The sequence below is a fragment of the Capra hircus genome, chromosome 1, assembly GCF_001704415.2.
Source record: "Capra hircus breed San Clemente chromosome 1, ASM170441v1, whole genome shotgun sequence".
Classification (NCBI taxonomy): Eukaryota; Metazoa; Chordata; class Mammalia; order Artiodactyla; family Bovidae; genus Capra; species Capra hircus.
This window is the reverse complement of record NC_030808.1, coordinates 71,023,326-71,043,713: the sequence shown is the minus strand read 5'-3', so window position 1 is coordinate 71,043,713 and position 20,388 is coordinate 71,023,326. Positions and strand designations below refer to the sequence as shown.

At 37.5% G+C, this 20,388-nt stretch overlaps 1 protein-coding gene across 1 annotated transcript in view; it reads right to left on the bottom strand.

The window, feature by feature from the left end:
- The window catches only part of PAK2 (p21 (RAC1) activated kinase 2), an 83,015-nt gene that overhangs the window by 29,870 nt on the left and 32,757 nt on the right, over positions 1 to 20,388 (bottom strand). Inside the window, exon 2 of the mRNA XM_018046304.1 lies at positions 11,313 to 11,520. Coding sequence (XP_017901793.1) covers positions 11,313 to 11,499 — 187 coding nt within the window. The 5' untranslated portion in view covers positions 11,500 to 11,520. The remainder of the gene's footprint in view (positions 1 to 11,312; positions 11,521 to 20,388) is intronic.

Sequence of the window (20,388 nt, the reverse complement as noted above, 5' to 3'; positions counted from 1 at the left end):
CAGCTGGGTTTAAACCCATCATCCTTTTGTTTTCTAATAGTCTCTGTGTTTTCACTTCCTTCTTTTTTTGAATTAACTATATTATTTTTTATAATTAGCTTTTGTCTGCTTTGCTTTTTTAAGCTATAATTTTCTATATACCAAAAAGTTTTCCTACTTAAATTGTACAGTTTACAGGGTTTTAGTAGATTTACAGAATTGTGCAACCACCACCACAACATAGCTTTGGAACACCTTCATCATCCCCAAGAAAAACCTATTTGCGTTAGTAATCACTTCCAGTTGCTCCCTTTGCCTCTGTCCCAGTTCTAAACAGCCACTAATCTATTCTTTATCTCCAAAGATTTGCCTATTCTGGCTGTTTCTCATACAACATTGGTCTTTTGCAAATGACTCTTTTCACTTTACCTTTTGAGGTTCATTCATGTGAAAGCATGTATCAGTGTGCTTCATTTCTTAAAAATTTAATTATTTTAAAAATTTAGATAAAAAACATTCACCATTTCCAATGATTTTCATTTCTTTATGCAGATGCACATTTCCATCTGGCATCGTTTTCCTTCTGCCTGAAGGATTTAGGTTTAACATTTCTCACAGGGTAGGTATGCTAATGATAAATTCCTTCAGCTTTTATACATTTAAAAGTTTTCTTTCCCCTTCTGTTTTAGAAGGTATTTCTACAGGATACACAATTCTAAGCTGACAATTTTTTTTTTTCTTTCAGTGCTTTTTAGATGTTGCTCCTCATTTTCTGGCTGCATTGTTGCTTACATAAAGTCTGTTGTAATTTTTTCCTCTATGTGTCTTTTCTGACAATTTTTTTTTTTTAATTTATAACAACAAGCATTTTTTAAAAACTCCTGCTTTTCTAGAGCAGTTTCAGGTTCACAGACAATTGAGCCTAAGGTCTGGACATTTCTAAGATTTTCTACCACTGAATTTAAACAATGTAGTTTTCATCATATTTCCTGTGTTCATTTAGAATTCACTGAACTTCTTGAATCTGTGGGTTTATAGTTTCCATTAAATTTGGGGGATGGGGAATCAACCATTTTTTAAAGTTTTTTTAAAAATAATTTTTACTGGAGGATAGCTGATTTACAGTGTTGTGTCAGCTTCAGGTGTACACCAAAGTGAATCTCCACTCCTTGTTTAGATTCTTTGCCCATATAGGTCATTGCAGGGTACTTAGTAGAGTTTCCTGTGCTACACAATAGATCTTTAAGTTCTTGCTTTGTTGTTTTTTTTAATGTCTCCCCTTTCCCTCCTTTGGAGACTTATTAGTCTGCCTGAAACTGTCCCATTCGCTTTTGTTTCCGTCTCTTTTCTCTAAATTTTGTTTTGGATGGTTTCTGTTACTATGGTTTTCAAATACACTAATCTTATTCTGTGATATCTAGTCTACTGTTAGTTTTGTCCAGTGTATTTTCCAACTCTAAAATTTTGATTTGTTCTTTTTTCTCTCTCCCTTTGCTTCTTAATAAGCTGAATCTTTCATTTGGGTTCTTCAACGTAATGGGATATAATTATTTAATACTTTAATGTCCACGTCTACTAATTCTATCATCTGTGTCATTTTAGGATTGATTTCAATTGATGGATTGCACTAATTATGGGTCTTTGCATGCCTGAAAAATGTCAACTAGGTACCATTGACTTTTTTTCCTTGATAGGTGTAGGTATTTTTGTATTCCTATAAATATTTGTGCACTTTGTTCTGGGACACAGATAGGTGATTCTTAGCTATCTACACATACTGGATAGAGTTTAGAAACAATGGATCCTTTTAGGTACTGTTTTAATCAGTGAGCTGATTCTACCTAGAAACAGTATTTTTCAGATCTAGGAAATGTTTTCTATTATTTGGTTATTTTCTTCTGTCATTATTAGTTAGATCAGTGCATTTTGGTCTAATCTTATAACTGTTATCTTTTCTCTCCTATTTTCCATCTTTGAACTTTTAACTGGGAAATTTTTGACTATCTTCTAATCCTTTGCCTATTGCCCTCTTTTGTTTATGTTGGTAATCCTAACTGCTGATATTCTAAGAATTACTTCTCATTGTTCTCTGACCATTTTTTATCTGAGAATACTTTTCCCATTTCACAGATGCACTTTCTCTCCTTGAAGATCATATAGTTTATGTGTGTGTCTAGGTTTGGTTTTTTCCCTGGCTGTTTCTTCTACATTCCTATTTTATCCCCTGTTGTTTTGGACTCTTATGTTAAGGGTTTTTTATAGCTTTAAAAACTGTCTTCTCCTAAGCAAAACACAGGGGCAGAAGGAACCTCCTGAGGCCTAAGGAAAAGGAGATAAAGATATGGACCCATCATGACTCATTAGATGTCAGAGAGAATTGGGTTAAGATAGTTACTGATCCTTTGCACAAAAAGTATTTAAAAAGTTAACTGGGAGATAAGCAAGCATTTTCATTAAAGATGGGTGCAGAGTATCCAAATATTTTCCCCAGGACATTCTGTTTATCCAGAGAAAAACCTTTCAGTCTCTGTCTGAGGGCTTTGACTCAAAGTACAAGTGCTCTAAAAGCAGGGCAGAAGAGGAGTTCAGTATGTTACCTTTCTTGAATCTGCTTTTTTCATTCTATACCGCTTTCTGACTCCTCTGACAAGAATAAGGAGCCTCGCAGATTTAATTCTCCTCAAATAAATGTATATATCATTTTGTTTTCTGTTCTCTCAGAGGATGGAGTTCATGACTGTGGAATAAAGAAGGGGCCCTGAAAGCCTTCAAAACAGCCTATATGTTGGTTGGTCAAAAAGTTCCTTTGGTTTTTTTAAGTAAAAATAAAAGACACGTTTTTCACTTTCACCAAGGACTTTATTGAACAGTGTATTCAAAAAATTCACTAGTTAGTTCTGCTACTTTCTGCTATTTTTCTGGTAACTTCATAATTTCATCTTCCCAAAACTTTTCATCTTTTTGAGCAAAGAACTGACCCAGGTACCTTTACAATCTTCCAGGGAATTGAAAATCTTTTCAATTAAGAGAATTTTGCGAAGATAGAAAATGGGACATCTGAGGGTGCAATGAGTGGTTGAATACAGAGGATGAAACAGAACTTCCTAGCCAAGCTTCAACAAATATGCTCATCAAAGAAACATGGGATTTTGTGTTACCCAGACGGAAGATTATGCATTTTCTGTTGACTAACTCTGGACACTTTTCATCAAGTGCTGCTTTCAATTGGTCTAATCGGGAGCAGTATTTGTTGGATTTAGTAATTTGGTTTTCCAGAAGGAGCTCATAATAGAGGACTCCCTTCTAATCCCACCATATACACAACATCACCTTCTTTGAATGAAGACCAACCTCTGGTGTGGCTGGTGGTGGTTCATTTTGCTTGCCCTACAATCTTCCATTTCACACTCTCGTACAATACCCATTTTCACAATTTGTTTTAAAAATGAAATGCTTTTATTATGTTTAAGTAGAGAATTGCATGCAGAAATATGGTCAAGAAGGTTCGTTTCACTTAACTTATGTGGAACCCAAACATCAAAGCAAGTAATATAGCCACGCTGGTGCAAATGATTTTCAGCACTTGATTTGGATATTTTGAATATGTTGGCTATCTCCCATAAGATGCAATGTTGACTGTTCTCAATTAATGTCTCAATTTGATCACTAAAACTTCAACTGGTCTATAGGACCATGGATGATCGTCCAGGAAGAAATCTCCAGGATGAAGCTTCGCAAACCACTTTTGACACGTTTGATGAGTCACAGCACCTTCTCCATATACTACACAAATCTAATTTTTGCATTTCAGTTGCATTTTTGCCTTTCTTTATATAATAAAGCATAACATGCCAAAAATGTTGCCTCTTTCTTCCATTTTCAATATTAAAATGGCTACATAAAAATTCACCAATTTTGATAAGGTTTAAAAAAATTTTTTAATAATTTATTTATTTACTTGTTTATTTTTGGCTGAACTAGGTCTTTGTTGCTGTGTGCAGGCTTCTCTTGTCGGGGAGCACAGGCTCTAGGCGTGCAGACTTCAGTAGTTGTGGCTCGCAGGCTCTAGAGCACTGGCTCAGCAGCTGTGGCACACGGGCTTAGTTGCCCTGAGGCATGTGAGATCTTCCTGGACCAGGGATGGAACCCGTGTTCCCTGCACTGGCGGGGAAACTCTTAACCACTGGACTACCAGACAAGCCCTTGAAAAGTTTTTTTAAATGCATGCTGATATGACAGCTGTCACAATACAAGCTAACAAAACTGTTTCAAATGAAGTTAGAGATCACTAAGCACCAGTAAAGCCATTGTACAGAAAAAAACAAACTAACCCAATAGATATCAGCCAACCCAACAGATAATCAACTAATTCTCCCCTTTTCACCCTATGTATTACACAAACCCTCACTCCCCCCGCCCCACACTACTGTGTACCTCCAAATCCTGAGCCTCTGAGATTTTTACAAAGGAAACTGGCTCACTTCTTATAAACATTCCCTTCCGCAAATGCTTAGGATTAATGTCTTCCTCTGTTCTGCTTAGTCAGTTAGTGCTTCTCCACTTCACTCTTCCAAATATGTATTAAATCTCTTGTATACTACGGTCTCCTCTCTCATTCTCTTTGCCCTTGTGGCAGAAAAAATAATTCTTTTTTTTTTTTTTACTATCATTTTAGTCGTGTCTGGGGAGGGACAGTAAATAGATGCATGTGGTCAATCTGCCATGTTTTACCAGAAGATTCTCCTAATAGACTATAGTAGAAGGACAGGGCATATTGGTTGTGAAAAGGACCAGAGGGAAATGCAACTGTTAAGTCTAATATAAATTATACTACCTTTACTGAAATGCACAGTTACATCGCTCATAAACATCATTCATTTCTACTAGGCAGTGAATAATCTCAGGTCATGCTCTCCACTTTTTCAATTATGTCCTTTGACTTCTAACCTGGCATCCTGCATACAGGAGGAAATTATTTATTAATCAACTGTAAATCAAGAGTTGACTTTTAAATTATTATTATTTATTTTGGCTACGCTGGGTCTCTGCTGCAGCGCACAGGCTTATTTATGGTGTGAGGGATCTCAGTTCTCTGACCAGGGATTGAGCCCAGGCCTCCTCTATCGGGAGTGTGGAGTCTTATCCACTAGACCACCAAAGAAGTCCCAACAGCTGACTTTTTATATGGCTGAGAACTGTTGACAGAAAAACATATAATTTCTTGCACTTTATAAAAATATTTGTTTCTTCTTTTTAAAAATTCTGCTCAGCATTCCACTTCTGATGTATATATAGTTAAGAAAAATGCTATTTTCTTATATGATCCTGATTACAGATGACTGGTCCAAAGTAGGCATTTATTCAAGCCACATCAGCCCTAGTATCCCATACACTTCCAGCCAATTAGATTGGTTCAGGGGTGAATTCCTAAACTGAGTCAGACTTAGCACCTTTGACATATTTTTCAACTTGGGAATGCTGAAAAATTTAGAGACAATTAATATAAAGCTTCTTATATATTAATATTAGGAGTACAGACTAATGAGTTTCAGGAAAGGAGTGAGAATGATTAAGCAGAACACAATACCGTAAACATCTGTTTAATTTAATTGGTTTTAATATAACACATACACACAAACACTCCCTGTATGTTAGTAGTCCTAATAGGAGAAAAAAAGAATATCAAAAAGTTATCTATAACAAAAAGATACTGAAGCATGTTTCAAATCAAACAATATGCTGGAAGGTTATTTCTGTGTAAACAGAATCACTGTTTTATAACTCTGGAATCCAAGATCTAAAGGACCAACAACAAGAAAATCCACAATCATCTATCTACAGGACATCCACTCAGCAACTGGGTCACTTGATGAGAAGCAATGGACCAGGGAAAGAAACTTCTTTTAATGAAACTGCACAACTTACTGGAGTGTACTGGCGAAAAAGAGATTCTCGGAGCTATTTTTCAACTTCACGAGACAGTAAAACAAGCAGGCGGGCGGCAGCCTTCACGTAAGAGGTGGGAAGCCCGAGTGATGCGCTGCACAGAACGATCCTAAGTATGCCGCTACCACATCCTAGGAGGCAACACCTTACAGGCTACATTTGAGCCAGAGTCTAACACTAAAACATCCTCCCTTTCTTTAAAAGGAAGACTTTTCTGTTTAACAGAATCAGTGATTACCCTTTTGCTCTTTTGATCCAGAACAGCTTCAAATTGGCGACCTAACTTGTACCATCAAGTAGAAGAGTATTCTCCAGGAAACAGGCAGAGGTGTATGGACTACTATTACTAATCTCAGAATTACATTTTTAGACCAGAAAGAATATTTACAGTTCTAAGCCTCTCATCTTCAAAATCAACTAGAGGTGAAAGTGCATATAGGTTGAAAAATTAGGCATGAAAATTACTTTAGTTTATAAACACACATACCACTCAACACTAGCTAACTGAATAGAGTTTTTAAAGATAAGCAAAGACGATGGCTCATTGCCATTTTCATTATCGAAACTACTTGACTTGTTAAGCCCATTTCTCACCTGGACTACTGCAAAATCCTCCTAACTAGTCTCCAACTTCAGTGTTCGACCTCCAACAAAATCTATTTTCTAGACACTACTAGTCTTGCCTATGTAAGACAGAAATGTGACCAGGTCTTTCTCCTGTTTAAACTTCTGTAATGGTTCCCCAGGAAACAGGGTAAAATGTGAGCTCTGTAGCATGGAATACAAGGCCCTTTATGACCTGCTCCCTGCTTACCTCTTTAGCCTCTTCTGCTATCTGAGTTTCCAACATACATTATGCTATTATTTTCTCTGCTTTCAAATCACATTTGGCTGTATTCAGCTCCACAAATGTGCTGTGATCTCCTCTGTACCTGGGCCACTGAAACGCTTTTCTAAGCATAAGACACAGTTTTTAATTACCCAAATTCTCCTATTTTCACTTACTCATCCTTTAGTCATCAGCTGTAACATCACTTCTTTAGGAAGCCTTCCCAGAAATGACATTTTATTCTATCCCGATTATCACTTTCCACAGTTTGTAATTATATGTTGTAGTTTTTTATGAGTGCCATCACAGGACATCATCTGCCTTGCTTATCAATGAGTCTCTGATAACTCACAGAGTGCATAAGATACATAATTAGCAGGAATGTGAAAAAAAGATTCATTCAGTCAAGTTGTTATATAAAACGCATAATTCTAATTTTCTTAATTTTTGCAGTGACATTGATTAAAACCAATAATGAATAACTGAAGATACTTTAAAGTCTTTTTTAAATAAAAATATTAGCTGTCTGTTTAGTAAGGACAATAAGGAATGTAAATTTGAGTAAATAACATTAATATCTCTAGATCAGGCTTTATATTAGAGCTGGCAAAGATCTTAAGGTCACTGTAATTTTTAAAAATAAAAAGTTTTTTCCCCTTGTATCCTTCTGTTTCAATATGATAGACCAAGCATATATTGTAGCTCTCCCCTCCTACACATTTTGTTCATCATGGAACAAAATCTGCAAGGAATGCCCAAAGATGAAAAGCAATTATCATAAAACTAGAGAGAGAAACAGCAGTTTAGGTTGCAGGCAGGAGAATGCAACTGCAGACAGATTTCTGTATTCACACAAGCATGAAAATGCATACACATCCACATTCCGAACCCTCAATCCAACCCCTCAAGGCCCTGCCAGAGGTGTTAGCTTCCTGGGAGGCTGAATTGGAAAGGGAGAAGAGCCCCAAGAATAGGAGGAATCAAAGCGCACACTACCCTCCGAACATTTCATCTTTTTTCCTCAGTCTAACTGAAAATTACGCACTCCTAAATATCTCCCTGTAAATGGGCTATACCAGGGACTCTAGATGTTCTACTCTCAACTACAAAGTTGAAAGCAATTCTCACCAACTTGCTTTATAAATTCAAGGCAATTCTAATCCAAGCATCAACAGGTTTTGTTTTTATTTTTTAAAGTACATGATAAGCAAAGTGTAAAATTTATACAGAAGAGTCAAAAGATCCTGAAGAACCACCTGGTACCAGATTTGCTCTATAAGGTATTAAGAATTATAAACTGTAGCGATTAAGGCAATACAGTATTAACGCAGGTACAGACAAATGAGTCAACTCAATAAACAGAAGAAAACACAGAAACAGATCCTGGCATGGAAAGCTGACAGATAACGGCTAATACTGCAGGTCAGTACGGAAATGATAAAAATTTCAGTAAATGATCTGGGACACTGGGTTAAAAACAAAAAAGTGAAGATAGATCGCCCTTTACAAGTACACAAAAATCACATCCAGACAGTTTAAAGGGTTAAGTTGTAAAACTTTTAGAAAAACCTAAGAAAATATCACTTTTAGTACGGCAAAAATTTCTTAAAACACAAAGTTAAAAAATGAATTGATCAATTTAACTACACCAAAATTAATAATTTATATTCATAAGATACCACTGAAAGGGTGAAAAGGCAGTTTGCAACCTGGAAAACTATATTTAATAACACATAGTTGATGAAAGGTTAGTATATAGACTATAATGAATGTTTAAGAGAAACAACAGAAATCTGGACTAAAAGGTATGTCACAGAAAACACAAATGAATATATGAAAGTAAATTAACATATGAAAGACAATTTCCCAAGTCATCAGGGAAATCCAGATTAAAACCACAATGAGATACCACTGCACACCTCCCAAATTGGCAAAAATTAAATCCCGTAATACAAGAATCTGCAAGGATGTTCAACAATGGAACATGTGTGTTCTGTGAGTGAGAAAGAACATTAAAAAAAAAAAAAAACTTTAGAAAGTAATCTGTTTAACATAATTAAGTCAAACACAGGAACACAAACCCTTTAATCCAGCAATTTTACTGCTAAGTATTGAATACATACCTCAGAACCACCTTTAAATCTTTGGCCAGGACCCACACCAATATATTTTACATCCTGACTCAATGAACACACAACTGAAAAGTCTCATGCAACTTTTGCAGTAACTCCATTTATACTCCATTTCACTTAGTGTCATTCACTATATGTATTTCATAACCCACTACTGCAGTGGTTTTTAACATTAGATGCGCGTTAAAATCATCTGAGGTATTAAAAAATTTGAAAGCAAAACCAAAACTGATGTCCAGGTAAGCTCGTGAAGACTGCTTCAACTGGTTTTTGATGAAATGCTCTGTTGCATTTATGTAAATGCATATTCAGTTTGCTCACAAGCCTTACCACGCTACCACTTACCCAAAATGCTGGACTGTCCACACTTTCATTCTGTACGCTTCCTTTCCCCTCTCCAAGGCTGTCCCCAAGTACCTTCTAACCTATTGTGAAGCATTCTCCTATCCCAATTTTGTATTCTGCTCTCCACAGGCAAGTAATTTCCACCCTTTGAGCAATTTCTTTTGGTACTAACCTCCATACATTTTTTTTCTAACTTCTTTAATTATAAATACTATGTTTACAGTGCCATTTTTAGGTTTTCTTACTGACATACTACCATGGAAGATTTAGTGCTCTCCAACACATCCACTTTTTCTGCCTCTTCTCATGCTTCCTTTTTGGTTCATTTCCCAATTTCCTCCTTTAAATTTCACTTCACTCAGACTTCACTTCACTTCACTAAGCATGTACATATTTCATTCTCAAACATGCCAAATGCACATGCTACCACTTCTGCTAAATCATTTTAAAAACATACCTCCACAAGTCTTTTCAGTTACAAAGACCCATGAAATCTTAAAAATAAGAGGAAATTTAGAGATATACATTAAAATGAACAGTTTTTCAACTGTTCAACGATTATATCCTGCCTGCATATCTAAATTCTCTAAGACTTGATTCCATATTAACTATATCACCGCATTCAAATTTTCACTGCTTATGTATTTTCAACTCAAATTAAATGTTTTTATTATTATATACAAAGCACTGTTTTACCTCTCCATGTAAACTTACACATACAAGTGGAAAAATATCTTTACGTACACTTTATTAGCTCTCAGTGTCATACTGCCATGCTTAGTCTAATAAAGTAATCTCTAGCCTTTATTCTAAAATCCATTACCAGTTCATAATCCCCTGCATGCATGCTAAGTCACTTCAGTCGTGTCCAACTCTGTGCAACCCCATAGACTACAGCCTGCCAAGCTCCTCTGTCCATGGGATCCTCCAGGCAAGAATACCAGAGTAGGTTTCTGTGCCCTTGTCCAGGGGATCTTCATGACCCAAGGATCAAACCCATGTCTCTTTTGTCTCCTGCATTGGCAGGTGGGTTCTTTACCACCTGGGAAGCCACCCTTTACCACCTAGCATCACCTGGGAAGCCCCCCTCTCCAAATTCTAAACTCCATAAAGCTCTGAAAACCGTAAGTTATTTTCTTAGTTTGACACCAAAACAAATTTACTGAATTCAACTTATGTAGACAATTTACAGTCTTTATCCCATTTTGCATGACTAGACCAGTGGTTCTCAACTAGAGTCAACTTTGCCCCATAGGGGAATCTGCCAATGTCTGGAGAATTTTTCAGTTTTTACTACTGGGTAGGAGGTGCTACTTCTAACATCTAACACATAAAAGCTAAGAATGGTGCTTAACATTCTACAGTGTACCAGGCAGACCTCTACCACAGAGCATTATTTTGCTCCCAAATGTCAACCTTACTGAGGAAGAGAAACACTGGACTAAATTCTTGTTTATGGAAGATACGTTAGTATGTCGATTACTGAGTGCTGCCCCAGAAGAATCTGAGGGTGTTACAGAATACATGATAAAAAGACATTATCAGTGCTACTGAAAAGTCAGAAAAACTCTTAATTCCAAACCAAATCTACCTCCTGAGATTGGAGAGAGGAGACTGTAGACTCTGTACTTCCATTCTTCTATTAAGTCTTTCTCAAATATGATTTGCATTAAAGCTGGGAAGCCATGAACTGTGGTCCAAGTCTTAGAAAATGAAGGAGAGGAGAACAGAAATTCACTGGACCTAACAAGCAGGATGAGCAACAACTTTCGTTTTATTCTTTTCTGTTACAGTTTGAAATAAGCTAGTCTTTCTTTCTTTTTTGAATGCACAGCGCAGCTTGCAGAATCTCAGTTCCCCAGCCAGGTGAACTTGGCCCTCAGCAGGGAGAGTGCACAGTCCTAACCACTGGACCTCCAGGGAAGTCCCAAACTAGCCTTCCTAATAGTGCCCACTTACTACCATCAACTGTATGTTTATCGTTTGCACTATAAAAGATATCAGTTTATTATACTTAATTTAAAAAACATCAAAACCAAAACACAGTAACTGAGACTCTTGAAACCACAGTAGCTATTTACCTTTCTCTGTGCTTGAAAATATAGAGATGATTTTATTCCTGGGCTTTTTTTCCTCTGGAACAGAAGGCAAAGGTTTCAAACTGTGATTGGCTGATAAAGGGTCTTTGCCTCCAGTGCTAAAAATAGTACTGCTCATTCGCACCGGGGGCGCCGGAGGCTTGTCTTCCAGTTCTCCGTTATCAGACATGATTCAGAATTATGATACGGCCTGAAACAGACAGGCAAAAAATACAGTTAACAACAAGGTAAAAACTAGTACGCACAAATACAAGTCAGTAATAATCCCCTCTTCAATTTCAAATTTAAAAAAGTTATCCATTTAAAGCTGTAAAACAAGAAATGAAATTGGCTACAATCAGGCAATCTCCCCTAACAAAGTTGGTAAATGGGGAACTAAGAGAATCTGTGAAAAGTCATATCCTGTTAAAAAGAGGACTAAGATAATTTTTAGAAAGCATGATGACACTGACATATCAGAGAATATTAACTGAATAGTAAGAGTTAAGTATTCCAATGAACAGACAGATAACATGGAGTCTTAAAAAAAAAAAATTCCAAGAAGACTATGTCCTGACCAGGCAATAATAGGATATATGTCTCTGACAGGTTCACTTCCAGAGCAGACAGACTGCTTGCTATTAATTAATAAATACCAACCAATAGCCTCCAAATCCAATTCATGTTCACTAGCCTTGTGATTACAATTTAACCCCCATACAAACTTTGGTAAAGCACCAGAACATGCCACTGGTACAGTATGTGGTTTCTCTGAAAATCTGAACATCTAACTACATACATTAGGCCTCTGCAAGTAAGCAAACACTGACAAAAGTACATCCAGAGTCTGGCCAAACCCTAAGGTTCGGTCATCCTCTGATGCCCTGTCCAGGCTGTCCAGTTACTCTCCTTATCCACATGGCTAATAAAGTGGAAATGTCAACTTTGTTTACATATACACATCTCTTTTATGTCTTTTAAAAAAAGTAGATTACACACACTTAAAATCAGCATAAAAGAGAAGAGATTCCTAACTTATGAGTTCTGATACCAAACTGTATAGCTAGGAAATAACACAATATCCTCCTAAACAAGATTTTAACTGGCAGTTAGATCCTAATTTGAAAATAACACAACTTGATACATGTAAGCCAACAAAACTTTGTATATGTACAATGAAAAGAATGCAACTGGTTTTAGATAAAATTAAAAATAATTAAAAAATTTTTTTATTTAGTCTAAAATGCTAGTATGTGAAGAAAAGTAGATATAATTTGAGAAGAATTGAGGAATGAAGAATTATACCTAATTCCACTCCAAATTTTATAGCTTTTATTTTCCTTGATAGGAGTAGGTTAAACCACTACTGTATAATTTATATGTCATATAACAGTTATTTTTCAGCCTACAAGACAGAAAGAAGGTAAAGGGGAAAATAAACATTTCTGCAGGTAACCAGCTGGGGAAAAGAGAAAGACTGTCTGAAGTGAAATTCAACTACTGGTGATCAAAGAAATGAGGGTGCTTGCTATCTAGGAAGGCAGTGTAGATAACATACAGTCAGATGATTCTTCCAAACCAAACTAGTCACATCCTGTGGATTACTTGATGAATTGATAAACCAAGACAGATACTCAGCTTTGATGTGACCAAACATTAAGACAAAATAGATTAATCCTACAGAAGCTCTTTTTTTTTTGCCTTTTTATACAAAAAAGGCAGAGTATTGAAGAATTGATGTTTTCAAACTACGGTGCTGGAAAAGACTCTTAAGAATCCCTTGGAAAGCAAGGAGATCAAACTAGCCAATCTTTTTTTTTCTTTTTATTTATTTTAACTGGAGGCTAATTACTTTACAATATTGTAGTGGCTTTTGCCATACATTGACATGCATCAGCCACGGGCACCCATGTGTTCCCCATCCAGAACAGCCCTCCCAACTCCCTCCCCATCCCATGCCCCAGGGTCACCCCAGTGCACTATCCCTGAGCACCCTGTCTCATGCACCGAACCTGGACTGGTGATCCACTTCACATATGATAATATACACGTTTCAATGCTACCCTCTCAAATCATCCCATCCTCGCCTTCTCCCACAGAGTCCAAAAGACTGTTCTTAACATCCCTGTCTCTTTTGCTGTCTTGCATATAGGGGCGTCATTATCATCTTTCTAAATTCCATATATATGCATTAATATACTGTATTGGTCAAACCAGCCAATCTTGAAGGAAATCAACCCCAAATATTCATTGGAAGGACTGATGCTCCAATACTTTGGCCACCTGATGCAAACAGGTGACTCATTGGAAAAGACCCTGATGTTGGGAAAGATTGAGGGCAGGAGAAGGGGACTACAGAGGATGAGATGGCTGGATGGCATCACCGACTCAATGCACATGAACTTGGGCAAACTCCAGGAGATGGTGAGGGACAGGGAAGCCTGGCGTGCTATGGTCCACGGGGTCGTGAAAAATCAGACATAACTTGGCGACTGAACAACAACAAGCTCGCTTTTATCTTAATCACTAGTTACAATATGGAAACTGCACAATGAGATTTTGATTACACTGTGAATTGCTCCTACTTACACAAGTTAAATTTAAAACCCAGGATAACATAACAAAACTCCAAAATCCAGTTGCATGCATTTATAGAAGAAAATGCACCAAAACATTAGCAGTGGCCATCTGTGATTAAGAAGTAGTTTTCAAATTTGATTATAATCATCATAGCTGTGGTTTAAAAAGGATCAATATAAAACTGAGCACAATAATTACTAACTGTAAACTGACTACAACTTCTATCCTTAAGACTGGCTCATAAATGGAACATGACTAAAAACTGACAGTGTGCCTTCAGCTGCATGCTGTCTGGTATTACGGTTATGAGCATAAGTGTGGAATCAGATTGCTTTGGTTGGAATCCTAGTTCTACCATTTACTTAAGTGTGTGACCTTAGGTCTAAGCTGTGCTTCAGAGTTTCTTGGAGAAATGGCTGGTTCTAGACCTAGGCAGGGAAAATATTATACAAGATGAGTCTACTGTATCTTACACGTCAAAAGATAAGGAAGTACTTATAAAGGATGAGGGCACGTCAAAAGGGCATAAGAAAGGGTTCCCAGAATATTAGGATACTGGAATGTTTGGTGCAATAAAATCAATAAACTAATATCAGATTATAATCCAAAGTATAAAATCAATATACATCATTCATATAGACACAAAAACCTGAATACATAAATAAAATGGGGGAGGGGCAAATTTTCCTTACAAAAGAATTCCAAGTAACATATATATAGATACATTCCCTTCTAGGAGTTAGAACTTAACCTCCTGCTCCACCTGAGTGTAGGCTAGACTTGGTGACTCATTTCCAAAGAATAGAGTATGGAAAGAAGAAAATAACACAGTGGAAAAATCTGGCATTAACCATGGGATCAAGGTTAAGATTACCAGTGATAAGTCACAAGGATATCACTCATCTTCTGAGCTAATGTGATGGGGAGCACAATTCACCTCTGGTATTCTTCCCCAAACCCGTAACTTCAGTCTAATCATGGGGGAAAAAAATCAGATAAACCTAAATTAAGAAATACACTACAAAATTCCTAATCAATACTTCTCAAAACTGTCAAGGACAGGAAAAACAGACAGAGAAATTGTCCTAGAACAGAGGAATGTAAGGAAACACAACACTGTGGTATCCTGGAATCAAAAAAAAAAAAAAAAAAAAAAGGGCGAAAAAACTGGTGAAGTTCAAGTAAAATCTAGAATTTACATAGTAATGTATCAGTGTTGGCATATTTGCTTTGAAATAGATTTTACGTCTATGCAACATTAGTATCAAAGGAAGATGAGTGATAGTTATACAGGAAATCTACTATCTTTGTAATCTCTCTGTAAATACAGAATTATTCTAGAATAAGAACTCTATTAAAAAAGGAATAAATAAGTTCCTCAAAAAGTCAAATATAGACTAACCTACCATATGACCTAGCAATTCCACTTTTACGCCTGAGAGAACTGAAAACGTATGTCTGCACAAAAATGTGCATGTGAATGTTCACAGCAGCATTAATTGTAAAACCCAAAAGTGGAAAGAAAAACAAAATATTAACAGATGAACAGAAAGACAAAACGTATCTTACCTATATTACAAACAAAGGAATACTGTTTGGCCACAAAAAAGAATCAAGTAGTGACACACGCTGTGTGCACTGTGCTTAGTCATTCAGTCGTATCTAACTCTTTGAGCCCCATGGACTGCAGCCCACCAGGCTCCTCTGTCCATGGGGATCCTCCAGGCAAGAATACTGGAGTGGGTTGCCATGCCCTCCTCCAAGGGATCTTCCCAAACTAGGGATCAAAACTAGGTCTCCCACATTGCAGGTGGATTCTTTACCATCTGAGCCACCAGGGAAGCCCAAGAATACTGGAGTGGATGGCCTATCCCTTCTCCAAGGGATCTTCCTGACCCAGGAATCAAACCAGGGTCTCCTGCATTGCAGGTGGATTCTTTACCAGCTGAGCTACCAGGGAAACCGACATATGCTACAACATGAAATAAACCTTGAAAACATAAATGAAAAAAGCCAGACACAGAAAGATCATAAATCATATGATTCCATTTATATGAAATGTTCAGAACAGGGAAATCCACAGAGGTAGAGAGTATATTGGTGGATGCTAGGGTGTGAGGGGAATGGGATGTGACTTTGTGGGAAATGAAAATATTCTGGGATCAGACATTAGTAATGGTCACACAACTTTATGAATATGTTAAAACCACTGAATTGCACACTTTAAAGATACATTTAAATGTACATTTAAAGACACATTTAAATGGTACATTTCAGATATGTGAATTATATCTCAATTTTAAAAAGGAGTTATCTACCTGATAAAGATTTTGCAGAGTTCCAAAGAATAGCAAGGAGAGATAAGAAAGCCTTGTTAAGTGATCAATGCAAAGAAACATGGAAAAACAACAGAACGGGAAAGATGATATCTCTAAGGAAATCAGAGATACCAAGGGAACAGTTCAGGCAAAGACTGGCACAGTAAAGGACAGAAATGGCAAGGACCTAACAGAATTAGAAGAAATTAAGAAGTGCCAAGAATACACAGAAGAACTGTACAAAAAAGGACTTAATGACCCAGGTAACCACAATGGTGTGATCACTAACCTAGAGCCAGACATCATAGAGTGTGAAGTTAAGTGCGCCTTAGGAAGCATCACTATGAACAGAGCTAGTGGAAGTGATGGAATTCCACCTGAGCTATTTCAAATCTTAGAAGATAATGCTGTGAAAGCGCTGCACTCAACATGCCAGCAAATCTGCCAAACTCAGCAGTGGCCACAGGAGGACGGGAAAAGGTCAGTTTTCATTCCAATCCTAAAGAAGGGTAATGCCAAAGAATATTCAAACTACTGCACAACTGTGTTCATTTTACATGCTAGCAAAGTAATGCTCAAAATACTTCTAGCTAGGCTTCAACAGTTTGTGAACAAAGAACTTCCAGATGTACAAGCTGGATTTAGAAAAGGCTGAGGAACCAGAGATCAAATTGCCAACATCCACTAGGTCGCAGAAAAAGCAAGAGAATTTCAGAAAAACATCTCCTTCACTAACTACACTAAAGCCTTTGACTGTGTGGATCACAACAAACTGTAGAAAATTCTTAAAAAGATGGGAATACCAGATCACCTTACCTCCCTCATGAGAAACCTGTATGCAGGTTAAGAAGCAACCGTCAGAACCAGACATGGACCAATGGACTGGTTCAAAATTGGGAAAGGAGTATGCCAAGGTGGTATACTGTCACCCTGCTTATTTAACTTCTATGCAGAGTACATCATGTGAAATGTTGGGCTGGATGAAGCACAAGCTGGGATTAAGATGCCAGGAGAAATAACAATAACCTCAGATATTGAGGCAGATGATAGCACCCTTACAGCAGAAAGTGAAGAGGAACTAAAGAATCTCTTGATGAAGGTGAAAGAGGAGAGTAAATAAGTTGGCGTAAAACTCAGCATTCAAAAAACTAAGATCATGGTTCCAGTCCCATCACTTCATGGCAAATAGATGGGGAAAAAATGGAAATAATAACACACTTTATTTTCTTGGGCTCCAAAATCACTGCAGATGGTGACTATAGCCATGAAAGATGGTGACTATAGCCATGAAATTGAAAGAAGGTTGCTCCTTGGAAGAAACGCTATGACAAACCTAGACAGTGTATTAAAAAGCAGAGACATCACTGCCTACAAAGGTCCGTATAGCCAAAGCTATGGTTCTTCCAGTAGTCATGCACAGACATGAACCGAACCATAAAGAAGGCTGTACAAAAGGTACAAAGTTAAGTCGCTCAGTCGTTGCGATCCCATGGACTGTTAGCCTACCAGGCTCCTCCGTCTGTGGAATTTTCCAGGCAAGAGTACTAGAGCGGGTTGCCATTTCCTTCTCCAGGGGATCTTCCCAACCCAGGGAATGAACCTGGGTCTCCCACATTGCAGGCAGATGCTTTTACCAGCTGAGAAGGCTGAGCACCAAAGAATTGATGCTTTCAAACTGTGGTGCTGAAGAAGACTCTCGAGAGTCCCTCTGACAGCAAGGAGATCAAATCAGTGAATCCTAAAGGAAATCAGTCCTGAACAGTCACTGGAAGGAGTGATGCTGAAGTTCCAAGACAGGCTACCTGATGCAAAAAGCCAGCTTCTTGGAAAAAAGCCTGATGCTGGACCAGACTGAGGACATGAGGAGGAGGAGCAACAGGGGATAAGATGGTTGGATGGCATCATCAACTCAATGAACATGAGTCTGAGCAAATACCAGGAGATAGTGAAGGACAGGGAAGCCTGGCGTGCTGCAGTCTGTGGGGTCGCAGAGTCAGACACAACTGAAAGACTGACCAACATAAATATTAATGCTATTCCTATTGTGGTATTATTTATAGGAGTCTACGCAAGAAGTTGGAGAAAAGAAAAGAGGACTTAAATTCTTCTCCAAGAGTTCATAATCTACTGGGAAAGGGCAGCACATACATATTTAAGTTAGGTTGCGTCTTTTACCAACATCTGTTTTCAACACATGAATATTAAAAGCCACTCTGTTCCTTCAACGTAGCAGTTCTCAAACATTTTGATCTCAAGATCCCTTCACACACTTAAAAATTACTGCAAATCTCAATTTTTGTTTATCTGAGCTAGAGCTGTCTATATTCAAATGAGAAAATAAAATAAGTTATTTAAATATTTATTTCATTTAAATAACATTTTCATGAAAAATAACATTTTCCAAAAGAAAACAGACAGAGAAAAGTGGCATTAGCTACCATTTCTGCAAATCTTTTAAAAATCTGGCTTAGTAGAAGACACTGGATTATGTTTCAGTTGGAATATATAAAGAAAATCTCGTCTTACACAGACATGCAACTGGAAAGGGAGCATTTTAATAGTTTTCAGATAATTGTAAACATTCGTGATACTTCACCAAACTCGACCTTAAGGTTGGCTATGGACTCTGAAATCACAGGAATAAATTTTTTGTACCCTGTTACATTAAACCCATTGATTTTTCTTTGAACAGACCTTTTTTTCTTTTCTAATATTTACTTATTTGGCTGCAGCGGGTCTTAGTTGCGGTGTACAGGATCTGTAGTTGCTGCACGTAGGATCTAGGTCCCTGACCAAGGATCAAATCCAGACCCCCTGCACTGGGAGCATGGAGTCTTAGCCACTGGACCACCAGAGAAGTCCCTGAATGGATCTTTTATCCATTTTGTAATGTCATGGATTGATTATCTGGAAAATACTGGCTCAATTATTAAGATATTCCAATATTAACACATTTGATTATATAATAAAAACAAAATCACATTCATTAATATCACCATTGATCTCATCAGAAAAGTCCAGGTGTTGGGAAATTCTCAAATTCAAGAAAACAAATACAAGCTTTCTAAAATTCTAACTTTCATTTGAAAATTTAAGTTTTATCAATTCAGTTCAGTTGCTCAGTCATGTCCAATTCTTTGTGACCCCATGGACTACAGCATGCCAGGCTTCCCTGTTCATCACCAACTCCCAGAGCTTGCTCAAATTCATGTCCATCAAGTTGGTGATGCCATCCAACCATCTCATTCTCTGTCGTCCCCTTCTCCTCCTGCCTTCAATCTTTCCCAGCATCAGAGTCTTTTCCAATGAGTCAGCTCTTCGCATCAGGTGGCCAAAGTATTGGAACTTCAGCTTCAGCATCAGTCCTTCCAATGAATATTCAGCACTCATTTCCTTTATGATTGACTGGTTGGATCTCCTTGCAGTCCAAAGGACTCTCAAAGAGTCTTCTCCAACACCACAGTTCAAAAGCATCCATTCTTTGATGCTCAGCTTTCTTTATGGTCCAACTCTCACATCCATACATGACTACTGGAAAAACCATAGCTTTGACTAGATGGACCTTTGTCAGTAAAGTAGTATCTCTGCTTTTTAATATGCTCTCTAGGTTTGTCATAGCTTTTCTTCCAAGGAGCAAGTATCTTTCAATTTCATGGCTGCAGTCACCATCTGCAGTGATTTTGGAGCACAAGAAAAGAAAGTCTCTCACTGTTTCCATTGTTTTCCTATATGTTTGCCATAAAGTGATGGGACTGGATGCCATATCTTCTTTTTTTGAATGCTGAGCTTTAAGCCAGCTTTTTCACTCTCTTCTTTCACATCCATCAAGAGGCTCTTTAGTTCCTCTTCGCTTTCTGCCATAAGAGTAGTGTTATCTGCATATCTGAGGTTATTAATACTTCTCCCGGCAATCTTGATTCCAGCTTGTGCTTCTTCCAGCCCAGCATTTCTCATGATGTACTCTGCATAGAAATTAAATAAACAGGGTGACAACATACAGCCTTGACATACTCCTTTCCCGATATGGAACCAGTCTATTGTTCCATGTCCAGTTCTAACTGTTGCTTCTTGACTTGCATACAGATTTCTCAGGAGGCAGATAAGGTGGTCTGGTATTCCCATCTCTTATTTAAGAATTTTCCACAGTTTGCTATGATCCCCACAGTCACTTTGGCAGAGTC